Source organism: Cydia pomonella, chromosome 16 (genome assembly GCF_033807575.1).
Source record: "Cydia pomonella isolate Wapato2018A chromosome 16, ilCydPomo1, whole genome shotgun sequence".
Lineage (NCBI taxonomy): Eukaryota > Metazoa > Arthropoda > Insecta > Lepidoptera > Tortricidae > Cydia > Cydia pomonella.
Window position 1 is genome coordinate 15311246 of NC_084718.1, and position 15470 is coordinate 15326715.

The window sequence follows — 15470 nt, forward strand, 5'->3', positions numbered from 1 at the left end:
CTTATATCAGACATAAAAAATTGATGTTTTATATATATAAAAAAAACGAGAAATAGGAATAATAATTTATTTTTTTACTATACAGTGTTTGGTCCATCGTTTGCCATGTTAAAATGGACAATAAGTAAACATTTGCTAACAACATAAACTTCTAAAAAAATCTTATGCTTATTCTTATTAATTTTTTATACAACTTTGTATGTAGAAGCCATCATCCGCTTTCCGTTCGCGTAATCGTTTATAAATATTGACATATATATCTATATAAGGACGGGCCTGGGCAATAAGAATGGGGCCAGGCCGCGTAATAGCCAACGTGCCAATCGTTAACGCTCCGTAACGTATCGTAGTCATCTCTCTTTATCACTATTCCATATTAGTGCGACAGTGACAGTTGCGTTTCGTTCGCTACGGAGCGTTATCAATTGGCACGTTGGCTACGCGGGCAGTGCAGCGGTGTCTCGCACACGAATTCGAGCCAATCATACAGTCTAACGCCACAACGCGATTAGTTCACGAGTTCGCATCACTCGCGCGATTGGTGGAATCGAAACTAGTTGCGTTAGACTGCACGATTGGCTCGAATTCGTCAGTGGCACCGCTGAACTAGCACCATCCTTAATACCCGTAAGGCCCATCCTTAGATATATATGTCAATGTTAATTGAAACATAAATAAAGTAGTTAACATGAATTTCGTTCGCATGTAATCCCATTACATTTTTAATTTTCGATTAGCATTTAAAAAGTATCAATAACGACATAACGACTCTCCCCTAGGCTTCAGAAATTTTAATCCTAATAATTTAGTAATGTAGTACACAAATTTGTCAAGAGATGGCGCCACCTCCGATATAGAACGCGCTAACGATGTGTCGATTTAGAATCATGACCTCCGAGATGCAAATGATCGAATGGTGTTAAATGTTAGGATTGTTAGGAGTCATTGATATACATATATCTAACTACGAGCCATACGGGCACGAATTCGAGCCAGTCGTGCAGTCTAACTCAACTAGGCGCGACCAATCGCGTTGTGGCGTTAAACTACGCTGTTGGCTCGAATTCGTGTGCGTGACACAGCTGTACTGGGCCCATTCTTATAGCCCGTAAGGCCAGTCCTTAGATACAGGGTGTTTATTTTAGTCACCTGCAATAGGCTTAATAATATAGGTCATATTGAGCAACTTTTACTATGGGACCAATCCTTACGCGATTTCGCGAAAAAAAAAAATTATATTTCTTTTAGTTAGTATTCTAATAAATAAGCCGACTGAGATAACTACGTTGTTTTCGGCTGCGGAGAGTAATCCTTACTACAGTAACAATTTTCCTATATTTATATAGAGTGTTTTCCAATCCTTAGCCACGTTATGAGAGGTATATAAAGATAATATTTAGAACACATCTTTTACTATGAAACAAACATCGAAGTTGCAAAAAATTAACAAGGAATTGAAAAACACCCGTATATAAAATCACCTTTTCAGATATCATTATACAATTAGTTTCGAAAACGGAGGTTCTATCAATCCCTGAAAATTGATGGATATACTTTCGATACTAAAAGATATCTTTTACTGACTTTGTGCGATTTTCCTGAGTCGTCTTTTGTGACTTCTAGCGTTTTCTTAGAGCCAACCTGAAAAATAGTGTTAAAAAAAATTTAAATCTTTATTTTCGGGCCCATAGATAAATGCCTTAAAACTAGCATAAATACATATTAGTATAAAATATATTTTAAAACTAAAACCACAATTATGGTTGCAATCTCCATTTTGTATTTTACGGGCCTAAATAAAATATAGATCCAGCACGTGCCTCTACGCAGCAGGGGCCTCTCTTGGAGAACTTTAATGTCATGTAGAACGCCTGCTGGAACCGGTTCACACATGCAACAATAGACACCATGAACCGGTCTCAGCAAGCATTAGGACTATTGTACAAAAAGTAAACAGTATAACGCTCTGTGGGTTGAAATTTGGGTGGACAATGAGACTGGGTTATTGCATTGACGTCCGGACACCTGCCATAATAATGTTAGTACACGTTATCGAGGCAGGCGGTGACTTTGGCGATCACTTAGATGGGCCCCTAAAAGTGCCGTCGTAATGACAACCAAGAGCAACACCGGTATGAGCGGCTCAGGGGTGTCGAGATGTATGCGCTGCTTTCTACCCAGTGGCTGATAACAGCCACTGTGCCAACATGCATCTTTCGCTTCCACCCCTGGCATATAGCTCTAACGACTCCTCACAGAGCTGAGAGTCTTGCGGGTCCCCTTGGGTTCCACTCCGACAGACGAAGACACGCCGGAGACGGAGACCCTGACCGACTCTCGGGAGCACTCGCGTCCGTGGGGTCGTTAATCCCCAACACCTCACCACAAGCTGCTCATTTCTAATTGCAATAGGACGCAATTTTTATATTTCCACTTGCAATAGGATGAAAATTTTGTATTTCTACTTGCAAAAGAAAAAAAAAAACTTGCTATAGGACGCAAATTTTACATTAGTACTTACAACAGGATGAAAGTTTAATAATTGCCCTTGTAATAGGACGCAAATTTTATATTTTTACTTACAATAGGACGCAAATTTGGTATTTCTACTTGCAATAGGACGCAATAATTACCTATCATACACAAATATGTACATGGGTGAGAAAATTACCGATAAAAGAAGCACTGATTCTGTTTTAAGAATTTGATATGGATTTTATCATGTTTTGAAACGACCTTGATCGTGATCACCAATCAGCGTTGTCGGCTCACGATGGTGGTCAAGAAATGTAATTAGGAATCGTGTCTTTACTAATAAGTTAATAACTAATCGTGTACTTACTGTACTTCACACGGTTTGTGTGAAATGGAGCGTTGTCAATGCTAATAAAGATATTGACGATGGCAAAGTTTTTGTTAATAAATATATTGAATTACGGAAATTATCGGTTCTACTCCAGGTATTATTGCATGTTGTGGAATTGCCGCCTCTGCCATAGAAGAAAAAAGCGGCCAAGTGCGAGTCGGACTCGCCCATGAAGGGTTCCGTACCATTTATGACGTATTAAAAAAACTACTTACTAGATCTCGTTCAAACCAATTTTCAGTCGAAGTTTGCATGGTAATGTATATCATATATTTTTTTTAGATTCATTATGTTATTTTAGAAGTTACAGGGGGGGGGGACACATTTTTCCACTTTGGAAGTGTCTCTCGCGCAAACTATTCAGTTTAGAAAAAAAATGATATTAGAAACCTAAATATCATTTTTGAAGACCTATCCATAGATACCCCACACGTATGGGTTTGATGAATATATATATTTTTTTATTATTTTATGACGTATTAAAAAAAACTACCAACTCAGTGAAGCGTTTTGTGCATCTCTAGTCCCTCATTGGCTTCACATGAAGGATAGGTACTTACTACGTGTCTCAACGCGTGTGGTGTGGAGGTTATTCCTACGAAGTTCAATTGAGTGCTACCATGTCCATCCGACAGTTCCCCTCCAAATGCTCTAATTGCAGAGTGAATAGTTTCTCTGAAAAAATCATTGATTACAATATTTTTTCTACTCTTCGACTGTAATGCTTGAATTAAGATTTCGTATAGCAAACTATTGCGTACCTACTTTTCATGTATAGGCTCTAAAATCAAATATAAGATTCTTTTCGATACGCTGTAGACAACTAAGTATTAAAAAAATACCAATCACGTGCCGCCGCGCTCCCATAGAAAATACTCAATGGCCGCGGGTCATCTGTACTACATTTTTGTCTACTGAGCTACTTACCAATTTTCATTAATGATTTAGGTTTAATAGTAAAAAAAGTATTATTTTAGATGACTCGTAGAAAAAGTATTGTATACAATAGTGATATAATCAAGCGTTTCAATCTCGTACCTTACTTAGGCAACTCAGCAAGCTTCGTTACTTAAATACGGTACTCGACTGAAAAGCTCTCTATTATATCACGATTGTATAAAATAGAATACTATTTTGAGTTTGTTAGCAGGCGTCGGATGGCTTGTCCACGTGATACTCGTAAAATAACTACTTATTACTTTTTAATTTTTAACACCACGCAATTAAAAGAGGCAGACCCTGTAATTATCTCGCTGTCACGTAGACGAATATAGGTAACTATCATATCGTATACAGATGCAAAATAATTGAAAAAATATGTACATAATTTTTTAATCGGTTAGAAACGTCTATTACTATGCTATTGAAATACCCAGCGTATTCGAATGCGAGTTGCTTAAAGTGGTTCCTCTCCGCCACCGACAGGTGGGAACTCAGCTTGGGGTGTTCATCGATATGCTTAATGTTCTGCATCGACCTCTCGAACTCCTTGGCTCCAGCTTGACGGCGCGCATTTAATTTTGATTGCAGCATACGGGCTTTCGCTTTAGCTCTGTAAGTAAAGACCATAACGTTGAGGTCAGCCCGCGTAGCCAACGTGCCAATTGTTAACGCTCCCTAGCGAACGAAACGCAACTGTCACTGTCGCACTAATATGGAAAAGTGATAAAGAGAGGTGACTACGATACACAACGGAGCGTTAACGATTGGCACGTTGGCTACGCGCCTGCGCGCCCAGGTCACTTAAGACAAAACTGGACTTCATTACAAGCCGATTTCGGACGCACATAATTAGACACTTAAAGTGACATTCCGATGTCAACTACTGCTGGATTACCGTTGCGACATTACTGCTGTGGCGTTGATGTCACCGATGTTTCTGTCAATTTCCTTGTTTAAATGAGTGACGTTCGCCTTGGCTAGTGGCGCGACACTCCTCCTTTCGGGCATTATCGGCTCCGTTCGGCTCAGCATTGCTCCGAGCTATTATTACTTGGCACAGATAAGATAATGACTTGAATTTTGACAACCCTAAATAGCCGAAAGGGTTAGTGCCTCATTATGAAGGGACAGCCTGATTCGTCCCTGAATCGCTGTAGAACTTCGGGTTTTTAGAATGTGTCATTTCTGTACCGTAGGACTATTATTTATTCTGTACCTCCACATTACCACTGTGTTCAATCCGTCACTCATTTTATCAAACAGACAGATACAGCGGCGACTTCAACGCCGCCGCAGTAATATCGTCGCAACAGTAATTCAGCTGCAGATGACATCAGAATATCGGCTTTATGGAAGGTAGAGGCAAGGAACAAAATCTCCATATACCAAACAGTGTCCGACAAAAACCATAAATAGGTGGCGGTACAATACCTAGAATACTTGAGAAAAAAATCTAATAATAGACAGCGCACTTCACTCCGTCAATAACGCCTAGGTTCTTAGCTACTCTAGCGCTACCCTAGAGAGATTTTGAACTATTATTTATAGCTGACAGCTGGACACTTTTGCAACAATTCTGCCTAAGGAGTTTCTGTTCCTTGCCTTTACCTCCCAGAAATGGCCGTGTTATTGCAATCACAGTTTTCTTTAAGCGACCCTGCATCTGCCTGTGCCTGTCTTTCAGCCCCACTGACTTGCTGTTTTGGTTGCCTATTTAAGAGTTTTCAGAAAATAGTGTATCCAATTAGCGTGAGTTGTTAAGAAAAGATAACCACTGTCAGTTTTGTATCGATAATTAAGCATTTAATTTCAATAAAAACTTGGTTTTGGTGTTCTTAAACTATAAGCGATATTCAGGATTATTATCAGGCAAAAAGTTATTTCCTATAAAGATTTCATGTTTAAGTAATTGTCGTCATAAAGCTGACAGTGATTAACTTTTCTTAAGTACTCACGCTAATTGGGTACAATATTTTCTGAAAACTCTCATTTGTAAGGTGAGACAAACGGAAATTTATAAATTAAAATTTATTAATTTATAAATGTAGTATTTTTTATATCTAGTTAATTAGGTATTCGATTTTTTTGTTACTTAGCTCATAATATCGCAATTGTTGTTAAAATGCCTTACCTCATGCCTATATTTTCATGTTCTGCACGATATCATGAATATTAAACACAAAACTTGATATGTATAAGTATACTCGTATGTATGTTCAGTGAGTTCGTTGGTAAGTACTAAAACGTAGTGATTATATATGCTCTTTGGTAAGTACCTCTGTCGATTTACGAAAACTGTCGCGGTTTTGATATAAGAATTTTGACAGTTCAGGGTGTGTAACCAACACGCCAATCGTTTACGCTCCGTAGCGAACGAAACGCAACTGTCACTGTCGCACTAATACGGAAGAGTGATAGAGAGACAAAGCGTTTCGCTGTCGTAGCCCAAGCGATTGTCACCTTGACTAGGCACGCAGCACGCGTAATATCAGCACGCAGTAATATCGGGCTAGCTCCTATTTTAAAAATGAACCCAATCCTAACAATGAATAATATGTCAGATCTTGTTATTTATGTAACATACATATGTCAAGTATAGATCGTGTCATTCACGAAGACGCGTGCCTTGAATAGTAATGTCATGTTATTAAAGGTTAGATTTGACAAAAATGGGCGTCATCGTGGATGACACGAACTATGTAATATTTAATTGCCAATTGTACTTTTTTTAAGTCATGAAGATGATTCTAGCAAACCCAGTATGTATAAGTTGCTAGTTATTATGCCTAATTGAAATCAGCTAATAGATGGAGATATAACCTTGTTGCCAAAGTTACGTAAGAATGCTTTTCACATAACTGAGTTAACAGGAATAATTTAAATCTTGCTTGCAAAATCTGTGCGAAACAAACCAGTAACAAAGAAAATAACAAATAAAGCTATTTAAAAGATGACATAAACTGTGCAGCTGTGGAGGTGTCGATTTTTTTATTCAATACGGCAGGTACCTACGCGTACAACAATTGGCGGCTGGCCGGAACTGTGGCAGAGCTTCCCGGTGGTGGACAGGTTTTTTGTGTGGAACCCCCAGGGATGCAAACGGTGGATGCTCTAGAAAGTCGACATCATTATTACCATCAGTCCACACAATTCAACTGGGCCCCTGATTTACGCATCCAGTCAGTACCTATGCAGTATGCAACCTCTAATGTTTAGATAAATCACCTACATCCCATAAGCTGGATTGTTAAGAAGGTTTAGATAGACCATCTAGAACTAGGAGGCTACAACCCTAAAGCAAACTGTGGTCTATCTATACCTTAGATACACCTAAACTATAGATCTGCTGGCTACCTTTAGAGAACCTAGAGGATGTATACAACTCTGTAGGTGTTCTATACCAAAACTTTAGCTTAAACTTCAGAAGACCATATAGCTAGAGGAAAGCTACAATTCATCCTCTAAGTCTCTATCACTTGAGAGTTCAAAACGCCGATGGTTCTGTATTTCATCGGTTATGTTAAGCATTTTGATTGTGTTTAGTTTTCATTCAGAATCTCTACGTAGGAACACAAGCCAGGTGAAATTGAATGACAAAATGTCAAACCATATCGCAGCATTCGCAGCGCTCCGTCTTAGAAACTTTTCAACGTGTACCGCGAATCCATCAAGCGTTAGAAAACCGAACCAGCAATGGCATTAACGTTGGTGGCCACGATAACAAACCTGAGATATTCAGGTTATACAACTGTAGGCAATAGCTTCGAGTAAGCTTGATGTAGTTAGGATGATGAAGATGAAAGAAACAGAAATTAAGATAAATAATATTAGGGAGATCCTGGTTTACCGGTAGACTTGTACCAAATTATATATATCGAGGGTCGGCAACGCGCATGTAACACCTCTGGAGTTGCAGGCGTCCATAGGCTACGGTGACTGCTTACCATCAGGCGGGCCGTATGCTTGCTTGCCACCGTCGTGGTATAAAAAAAAAAAAAAAAATTATAAATAATGGCCAGAATCAAATATTTAATATGAAATGATCGAGTCATGCCTAATTAGGTACGGTCACGCTTCGTGATTGTGGACCCATTTAGGGTCTTAGGCAAATGGGCTGTTTAATACTTACACTGGAATATCTAATTTAGCTAGAATCCTAAATGGCTCAAAAATCACGGAGCGTGGTGATATTGGTGTTTTGATAAAATTATCTATTTCAGCTTATAATTATAACTACAAATATCTGATCTGACATAGTCTTTAGGGTATGGTATAAAATCCCGACGTTGACAAATGTATATATGTAATATTGATACAGCAGCTGTTCGATATCAGGACTTTATATAGATAAATACCTCTGAATATTTATTGATTGACGTACTGTTTTTAATAAAATTGTGGTTCAGGCTGGATTCAAGTCTCTCACCTGAGCAACCCCCCCTAAGACAACCGGTTGTGAACCGTAAAAATCTCCAAAACGCCAATAGTTACTAAGTAGTGTAACGCCATCAGGAGGGCCTATTCCTCCATGCAAAGTATTGGCGTTCAATCGCGTCAAATGGTGCGTGATTGTATCTAATTGGTTATGGTTCTCAGTCATAAGGGAACAACAAAGAAGTGAGAAGAAGAAATCCACCCTCTGGGTGATCTATATAAAGTTAATTTACGAAGCTGGCGCGTATTTAAGTTTGATAGTTCAGGGATTTCTCGCACCAGCTCCTATTGATTAAAGTAATGTACCTACGAGTACACTACCTAGAGGGTGGATAATGACCGAATGCGTAAATCAGGGGCCCAACTGGTCTGTTATGGGCTGATGATGATGATGAAGTCAACTTTTGGTCACTTATAAATGCGCCAATATTTTCAGATAATTAAGTACCTTTAACGCTCACTTAATTGTCGTCACAAGTCGACTAACAGACGATGTTTATCGATGGCATTATGTTTCTATAATTCTGTTTTTTTATTCCGTAGACTAAAATGACATTTCATGTGGTACTAAGAAATGTCATGTCTTACATATGAAACGTCATTTTAGTCTACGGAATAAAAAAACAGACCTTAATCGAGACTCATAAGCACATGAATTTGAAAATTGCGATTGACTCCGAATGATAGTTTCGCCATGTGATCGACAATCGATTCTGATTTCATTATTGTCTTCTCTCAATATGATAGGCTGCTACCACTGCTACCTGCAGACCCAAATATTTGACGCATTGGAACTGCATCATTTGTACTTAGGGCAGTATTTTACTTAGATATCTACTTAGTGTACAATCAGTGGCAAATAGTTGATGATAATCATACTATAGGATCAAATATGTGTTGCGATATATGCGGCCACTTGACAGTCATCATTTTAATGCTGATTGTACGTCTGCTTGATAATGCTATGTTTTAACTTGAATTACTGGCAGTTTTAAGGCTAGGTTCTCCAAATTTTTTACAAAGATAACGGGATGGCCTTGTTTGGAGATCCCTGCTTTAAAGCATGTTAGGCAAGCAAGATGTCATGAAAATGACAGAGAGATTAGACAAGTTGACAATCATACAACTACAAACGCCAATGAAAAGAAAAATGTAACATGGGATGACAGACGCTAACCAAAATTCACGTGAGTGTTGCCATGCATTATTTAGGCTTCGATTGGCGTTTTCTATTCAACGATTGTCATATTTGTCATCTTGGCAAGGCCCGCAAGGCCCAGTCTTAAAATAAGAAAAACTCCACAAATTCTCAAAACTTACTGTGATTGTCGAGTGGTTGTTGTCATGGTTACTGGCGGGCTTGTTGTTTGGTTGAGGCCATACGTAGCTTCTATCTCCGCTTTCATTTTATGATAATGCCAATCTAAGCTGTGGTATATTACATCCGCAAAAAACACATTAAATTCATTTGTCTAGAACAGAATTAGCCAATTCAGATCAGATTAACCAAATAAACTTTAGTGCTGCCATTAAGAGGTGTAATTTGTAAGAATGTATATATATTCTTTATTTTATATAAAAAGAGACAGTTACAGAGAATTAAGTACAACAAAGGCTAACTTATCCCTATATGGGATCTCTTCCGGTCAACCTTTGAGGAAATGAGTAGAAAACAAGTAGGTAAAGATGAATGACAAACAAAAACAACAATGTACAACCACTAAAAGTAATGAAATCTAAATTTTGAATACACATTATTACAAATGTACTTAGTCAATGTATGTTATGTAAATGTATGTTGTTTGTCATTTATACTCTAATTGTACAGGCCGCGTAGCCAACATGCCAATCGCTTACACTCCGTAGCGATCGAAACGCAATTGTCACTGTCGCACTAATAGAACAGTGATAGACAGAAAATGTTTCGTTGTCATACCAATAGCTATTGTCAACTTGGCTGGGCCGGCAGGTTTTTTCTTTTTTGATTCAAATAGAGGGATCAAAGGGGGGGTCAGGAGTCTCCAAACAGTGGGAAAATGATGAGTTGAGGACTCATGGAAGGAAGCGGGAGAGCTTAAACCAGGCGTGGTCCACGGGCAATACTATTGGAAGTCTCCAATAGTATTACCCGTGGACGCCTGGTAAGCTGTCGGAAAAATAGTAGATTGTGTCACAAAGGACCGAGGAACATATTTACGGCGAGGGTGAAAAATTGGATCCTGAACGAAGCAAAGAATTCTATAAGCAAATGAATGCCATTGGACGAAGATTTTACCCTCATTTTTAATATTTTGACGTAATCGTCCGATCTTCGAAATTGTCGCAAGACGCTTTGAAAATCGAGGCCAAACTCATTTTTAGATTCTTCTTCAATGTCGTATCTCTTATTGTCCACCGTATTAATAATAGCTGAAATTAAAAAGAAAACAATCATAGTATTTTTCAAACAGGACGGGTACGGTGAGAGTGTATTGAGATGACATCTGTCACCGTACCCGTGCTGTTTCCTGCAAACGTGGCCAGTTTATTTTCCTCCCGCTGCGGGAGTTCGGCACACGAAGGGTTAGGACCGTTTCAGGCACATCCCAATTTAACATCGATTTTTTTCCGATTAAAATGTAAATAGCGCCAATTCGAATATACCTATAATACACCTACATTTCTTTGTGTTTGACTTTCCTCGCAGTCGAGATGAAAAGTAGAGTTTTTAACTCGGGTAAAAGTAACCATATCTCACCCTCGAACGATCGTGTATCTCGGGTGATATGGATCACTTTCCACACTTCATTAACAATCTACTATTCAGGTAGGTAAATAAGGCCCACCTTACAACCTAAAGTGCCAATTATATCCACCCTTCCCGATTTCGGCCCGAAATCAGTCCCGATTTGGGGCCTGATAAGCGTTTTCAGTTCACGGAATATCAGCACATCGTTAAAAATATCTGAAATGTAAAAAATACTTTGACTCTAATTGCCAAAAATGTTCAATGTTTGATATTTTTGCATATGAACCATTTTTTACATTTCAAATATTGTAAACGATGTGCTGATATTTGGTAAAACGGAAAAAAATAGTTTTCGGGCCCGAAATCGGGTCCTGATAAAGTGTGGATGTGATTGGCACTTAACATAAATAATAATAATAAATAAATAAATATAATAAATATTATAGGACATTATTACACAAATTGACTAAGTCCCACAGTAAGCTCAATAAGGCTTGTGTTGAGGGTACTTAGACAACGATATATATAATATATAAATATCTATAAATACTTAAATACATAGAAACACCCATGACTCAGGAACAAATATCCATGCTCATCACACAAATACATGCCCTTACCAGGATTTGAACCCGGGACCATGAGCTTCGTAGGCAGGGTCACTACCCACTAGGCCAAACATACAAACAGTAATAAAAATCTTAATGTCTAAAATAGTCACTAAATTGATTTCCGAACTATACAAGTCGTTAGCAATGCGCCAAAGAGAATCAAAAATTGCAATATTGACATGGATAGCTTTAGGTATTTTTTTCTGCACTTTTATTGCCAATCGTTCTGACCAAGTTCTGACTTGAAACAGACGCCACCATCGCCAATGTGTGACGTAGTTAAATGTCAGATGAAGCAGTCGTTAATTTTTTTGTACATTGAGTAATAAATAAATAAATAAATAAATGTGTGTTGCGTTAAATAAAATGTATTTTATTTTCTTCTTTCTTTCTTTCTTATATAACTCTTAATCTGTAAGAGAATGTTCTAAGTGGAAACTTGCTTAAAACCTTTCTCATGAAAGTTTCTAGGAATTTCCGGAAATTTTGAGAATAATGTGCAATTGCCCATTGTTAACTAATAACTATAGTGTTTTGCAGGTAATAGCACGTGCGGTTTTACTTACAATAGACAAAGAGTTATCCGTAAAGCTTGAAAACTAACGACTATACAGATTACGGATACACCCTGTGACCAAACTAAGTATATGAAGGTATACTTCATATCAACTTACCAGCTATGATACAAAATATATATAAATGGAAGTGATACATTTTGACTACACGTGCACAATACCTCTCCACAATCCACCACAATAGCTTTCAGCCGTTCTTATTTCACAATCAGCATTTTATCATGGTTTCTATAATAAACTGGCTACTTTATATTATTGGATCGTAAATATTCGTACACAATAACTAGGGTACTAGTGTTGGCAGTAACTCGAGTCTATATTTGAAGAACTTGACTCGTTTTTGCCTTTACGCGAATGCGCTGCGCTAAAAAAAAACTTCCGATACTTTTAAGTCCCGAGTCGTGTCCTTTATCGAGTCTTTTTTAGGGTTCCGTAGCCAAATGGCAAAAAACGGAACCCTTATAGATTCGTCATGTCCGTCTGTCTGTCCCATTATGTCACAGCCTTTTTTCCAAAACTATAAGAGCTATACTGTTCAAACTTAGTAAGTGGATGTATTCTATGAACCGCATTAAGATGTTCACACAAAAATAGAAAAAAAAAAACAATAAATTTTGGGGGTTCCCCATACTTAGAACTGAAACTCAAAAAATCTTTTTTCATCAAACCCATAACCCATATATGTGTGGGGTATCTATGGATAGGTCTTCAAAAATGATATTGAGGTTTCTAATATCATTTTTTTCTAAAATGAATAGTTTGCGCGAGAGTGGACACTTCCAAAGTGGTAAAATGTGTCCCCCCCCCCCCCCCCCGTAACTTCTAAAATAACAGAATGAAAAAACTAAAAAAAATATATGATATACATTGTCATGCGAACTTCCACCGAAAATTGGTTTGAACGAGATCTAGTAAGTAGTTTTTTTGAATACGTCATAAAATATAAAAAAAAAAATTCATCAAACCCATACGTGTGTGGATAGGTCTTCAAAAATGATATTTAGATTTGTAATATCATTTTTTTCTAAACTGAATAGTTTGCGCGAGACACTTCCAAAGTGAAAAAATGTGTGTCCAAAGTGGTAAAATGTTGAACGAGATCTAGTAAGTAGATTTTTTTTAATACGTCATAAATGGTACGGAACCCTTCATGCGCGAGTCCGACTCGCACTTGGCCGCTTTTTAAGTAAAGTGTAACTGAAAAGGACTTCGAATGAAGACTGCGGCAACAATTTTGTAGGTTAATACTAGTAGCAAAAGAAAATGCGTTATTGTATGGTGGAAATACCCAACCCATGAAATTTACACGAAAACAGTGCATTTAGTAATTCGTGCTTTCTTTGGTAGCAGAAAGAAGAATTAATAATGTATGTGTAAGCTCTATATGTTTTGGAGTTATTTATGTATATATTATAAGTAATATAAATATGTATATTTATATGTATGTATGTATAGTATGTTATTGTATTATATTTGGTTGTTGTTGTTAAGTAGCATCGCCTACAATCTCTCTGCTTTGCCTAAAGGATGACTGGTAGAGAATGCCTCATGGCATTAAATCTTCCTTTTGTACTATAAGGTTTTCTTTTGTGCAATAAAGATTAAATAAATAAATAAAAGCATCTAGTCTCTACATAGGACTCGGGTTCTCTAACAAGTAGAAAAAGCTCGAATTTCAACTTAATTAAGCGTCTGAAAATTTTTGCGAGTCTTAAAAATGCGTATAAGAAGTCGGGATCTTTTAGCAGGGGGAGGAAACTAGAGCGTTCGGGCTTTCTCGGCTCCGTTCGGCTCGGCATTGCTCCGAGCAATCATTAGGGTTGGCACAACTTGACATCCCTTTGCGTGCACAACTACAGATAATTACATGAATTTTGACAACCCTAAATAGCCGCAAGGGATAATTCCATAAATTAGAAAGGGACAACATGATTCGGCCATGAATCGCTGTTAAACTTCGGCTTTGTAGGAAGTTTTCTTTCTGTACGGTAGTACTATTATTTATTCTGTGCTTTTAGTAGTTCGCAACATTACACACATTTAGTGTGTAAACGTCACAATGGTGTTCACTTAGTGCTTGAGGTGAGACAACGTGTCACCTGAAGTTCCAAGTATGGATAATTGGATATCTATCGATGTCCACGTAGAAATTAATAGTTTTCAATTGTCGAATTTGACGCGAGGTCGTTGGGCAAACAGTGCAGAGACAGCATAATATACGAAGGATATGATTGAGATTGACATCGCAACGATACACGCCTTGTCAGTAGTTAGGCTGCAATTTGCAAGATGGCAAGCATTTTCTAAGATTTATGATTTAATAGTATAAAATATGACAGCTAAATTATGTAGACATGATTGTAGAAACATTAATTTAGTAGCGATATATGTGCTTACATGAAATGAAAATACCAATTTTTACTTACACTGTGTTGTTAGTTTTCCCAAAATTTTGAGGCACTTTTGTAACTACACATATCCGTATAGCTCAAAGAGAAAATGTAAAATTCACATAATTCCGAGATATTCATTATCAAGTTACAAAAGGCTATCATGAATATGACGTTTCCTACACGAGTCTTAAAAAAGAAACAAATAATTTGTAGTATATTTACTTACTTAAGAGTCTAACAGAGACAAAAGATAACTACAAGACAGTATAAAATTATTATTTATAGAATGACAACAACTTATTTATTAAAACCTTTTCATCGCACTTGCTCGCAGGTATACTGAAGGACAAAGTCATTTATTGTTCCCACGGGAGTTATGGATTGCGAAAAAAAAAGCTATAACTCCCGAGAGACTTAGAGTTTTTTTTTAATTCTGTCATTAATTCATACGAAACAACTAAGTGTAAATGAGTTTTACTTTTAAAATACTGACGTTTATAATTTATTCTTATTGTTTATGTTAAAAAATATTTAATTTGATTAATTTAATAGCCGTTTAAAATATTTTTACCAAATTTTTAATCGTGGCTGAATGCCGAATGCTTTCTGTGCCTTCGATGCCTGTCCTGTCATCATCATCAAATAACAATATGGCGGACGAATACTTGGTTTGTATGAATAAGTGACATAATAAAAAAAAACTTTTTACAATATAGGCCTTTGTCCTTCAGTACACCTGCATGAAATAAAATCTTTTTCCAGCAAGTTGTGATGAAAAATAACTATCTTTAAAAAAATAAGAGTAAAAATGTGTGATTTGTGTAAGATTATTTGCCAAGAAAACGGTGAAACGGTCAGTCGAATCTACTCAGTACGGTTTTTTTAAGTTTTTTGAAATTTTCTTCATTAAAGTAAATAAAA

The 15470-nt window shown here is 37.2% G+C and overlaps 1 protein-coding gene across 2 annotated transcripts; it reads right to left on the reverse strand.

The window, feature by feature from the left end:
* Positions 1-53: 53 nt before the first annotated feature.
* Positions 54-12956, reverse strand: LOC133526342 (uncharacterized). Of its 2 annotated transcripts, XM_061862906.1 has the most exons (7): positions 12256-12956; positions 10518-10651; positions 9563-9714; positions 6821-6919; positions 4239-4418; positions 3427-3541; positions 54-1641 (listed from the first exon to the last, which is right to left on the reverse strand). In XM_061862906.1, the coding sequence occupies exons 1-7, from the start codon at positions 12293-12295 to the stop codon at positions 1528-1530; spliced, it is 834 nt and encodes a 277-aa protein (XP_061718890.1). In that variant the 5' UTR covers positions 12296-12956; the 3' UTR covers positions 54-1527. The 2 variants fall into 2 exon arrangements, with proteins under 2 accessions (XP_061718890.1, XP_061718891.1); XM_061862907.1 differs by lacking the exon at positions 6821-6919 and having other exon boundaries at positions 732-1641.
* Positions 12957-15470: the final 2514 nt, after the last annotated feature.